The sequence below is a fragment of the Epithele typhae genome, assembly GCF_022376455.1.
Source record: "Epithele typhae strain CBS 203.58 chromosome Unknown BXZ73scaffold_315, whole genome shotgun sequence".
NCBI lineage: Eukaryota > Fungi > Basidiomycota > Agaricomycetes > Polyporales > Epitheliaceae > Epithele > Epithele typhae.
The window spans coordinates 23,905-26,151 of record NW_025954506.1 but is presented as its reverse complement, the minus strand read 5'-3'; the positions used below and the strand labels follow the sequence as shown (position 1 = coordinate 26,151).

Below are 2,247 nucleotides of genomic sequence, written 5' to 3'. Positions count from 1 at the left end.
ATCTATCGCCCCTCTGCTCATCTCCATATCGCATATCCCAAACCTGTTCCATCCCCCTTGCCACCCCCACAAACATGTCCGACACTTCCGACCATGTCCCATACATTCACATGCTCCCTGTAACCGTCCCAAACGACGTTCCTCTCGAGTCAATATTCTCTTCGGAAAGCAGGTCCGTCGCCTACGCAACCGTAAGCAAGCAGCTGCTTACTTTATTCCTGCATCGAAACCACAGTGCGACCACTGCCTCTCTCGGAACGTAGACTGCAAATATTCCCGCTCGGTCGAAAGCACCATGCCGCCCACCCGTTGCGACAGCTGCTGGATCAATGGACGGACGTGCACGTATAATCTTCTCAGCGCCTACGGCGGCTTGACCAGTATGTGCACACGTTAAATAAGCTCCGTCTTTCATACTGACTTGGGATCGACAGTTGAGGACGACATGCCCCTATCCGCGCTGGCATATATGGACCGCGACGGCTTCCGTATCAATCCACGCCTGCAAGGCCGTGATCTGGTCTTGGCAGAAGGCGCCATTCGATACTTCCTGGCAAAAAGCTCTCCACAGAGCTACTCCGTGTTGGCGTGGCCCTGTGATGTTTTCAGGCCGATCTTCGGGGATGATGAAGCGTGGCCCATACTCGAACACTACAACTTTCCCGAAAAGTCCGCTATGAGGGCTTTGTCCATAGAAATGCTCGGCTATACTCTCCAACATCGGTGCCGACCACCAGTGATGCCCTGGGTTGTGGAAGCCTGTGGCACAGGCATGTGCCTTCCCATTGCGCCTTTCCGGCATCTCGATTACCTACGCCCACGGGTCAGCCCTCTCTGGCAGCACGAAGGGCCTGTACGCATTTCATGGCTCCAGCCTGAAATTACTGGCTTTCAGCAGTCTGGATCGCCTGGGTGGCATCCGTTGTCTCGTCCTGCAACCCCACCGCCCGCGTACCCTCAATTGCAGCCTATCCTCGACGAAGCCGGTGGAGAAACGCGCGACCACGCTGCTGGAACGCCAGAGTTGGAAGGCGGCACGTCTCATCCACAGCCCATCCCGTCCACCACCAGAGGAGTTGACATAGAACTCGACGGCAATTTTGGTCTACGCCGACCTGTATCATCACCTCCCCGAATCCCAGACGGCATCGTCTTGCCTCCCAGCCAGAGCATCACTCCCAACAACGAAAATACCCCAGAAGCCAACCAGGCAGGTGCCGGCCCCTCAGAGGCAGATGGCGGCCTGGTATACATCGACGTCGGTGGGGCTGAACGGCGGCTTAACCAGGTGGACATCGGCCAAGTCTCTGCGCACCGGAGCAGGTACTTGGGTGCAAGACACGCACTACTGGCGGGATCTCCCACCCCATGTTGGCAGCTTTACGAGATGGGCAGTGCCGCGATGGATGAGGAATTGGTCACTAATCTGCCGTTTGGACTGCTGGACCTGACGGACTCTGCACCAGGTTGGAACATTCGAAACGTAGACTTTCTCCGAGACGGGATGGGTGCTACAGACATGATGGTTGCAGGTTGGCATTGCTGGGACCTTGCGGCGCGAGCAGAAACACCGCGGAGAGGAGGCGAAAGTCAGTTGGCATCTGAATATGATTACATATAGTTTGTTGCAAAGTACTGCTATACGCATGTCAACGATGGAACGTGATACGATTCAAGTGAAGCTGCCCATTTGACTGTCCTGCCTGACATGAATGGCATGGGACTATGGCTTCCTGAGGTATGCTCTTCATGTTGCATCATCACCCTCCGTGCTTCATTTATTTCCAAAGCATTGCACATGTCGGCGACCCAATACAATATATGGACGGACTGGGTTGCTGTCTCGGAAATGTAATATTCGTATACAAAGCACACATGATCTACGGGGGGTGGCAGAGGCTAGAACGTTGTGTGTAATACATATCAGAGGCCAATGTTCTGAAGGCGGCAAGGACTCAGAACGCGCGTGTCCGATGACTGTGCTCCCTGAGAGCGCCGGGGTATGAGGGGCGTAGGCACTCCGAGCGCCCGTGTCTGATGGGCGTGGGCACTCCGAGCGCCGGGGTATGGTGGGCGCAGGCACTCCGAGCGCCCGTGTTTGGTGGGCGTGGGCACTCCGAGCGCCCGTGTCTGATGGGCGTAGGCACTCCGAGCGCCCGTGTTTGATGGGCGTAGGCACTCCGAGCGCCCGTCTTTGATGGGCATGGGCACTCCGAGCGCCCGTGTTTGATGGGCGTAGGCACTCCG

At 56.6% G+C, this 2,247-nt stretch overlaps 1 protein-coding gene across 1 annotated transcript; it reads left to right on the top strand.

Moving 5' to 3' along the window:
- Positions 1-74: 74 nt before the first annotated feature.
- BXZ73DRAFT_84437 (uncharacterized protein) lies at positions 75-1,680 on the top strand (the record flags this gene model as incomplete). Its single annotated transcript, XM_048023978.1, has 4 exons — positions 75-172; positions 361-380; positions 435-1,589; positions 1,634-1,680. 4 exons carry the CDS (start codon positions 75-77, stop codon positions 1,678-1,680), a joined length of 1,320 nt encoding a protein of 439 aa, XP_047870673.1.
- Between the last annotated feature and the right edge of the window lie 567 nt (positions 1,681-2,247).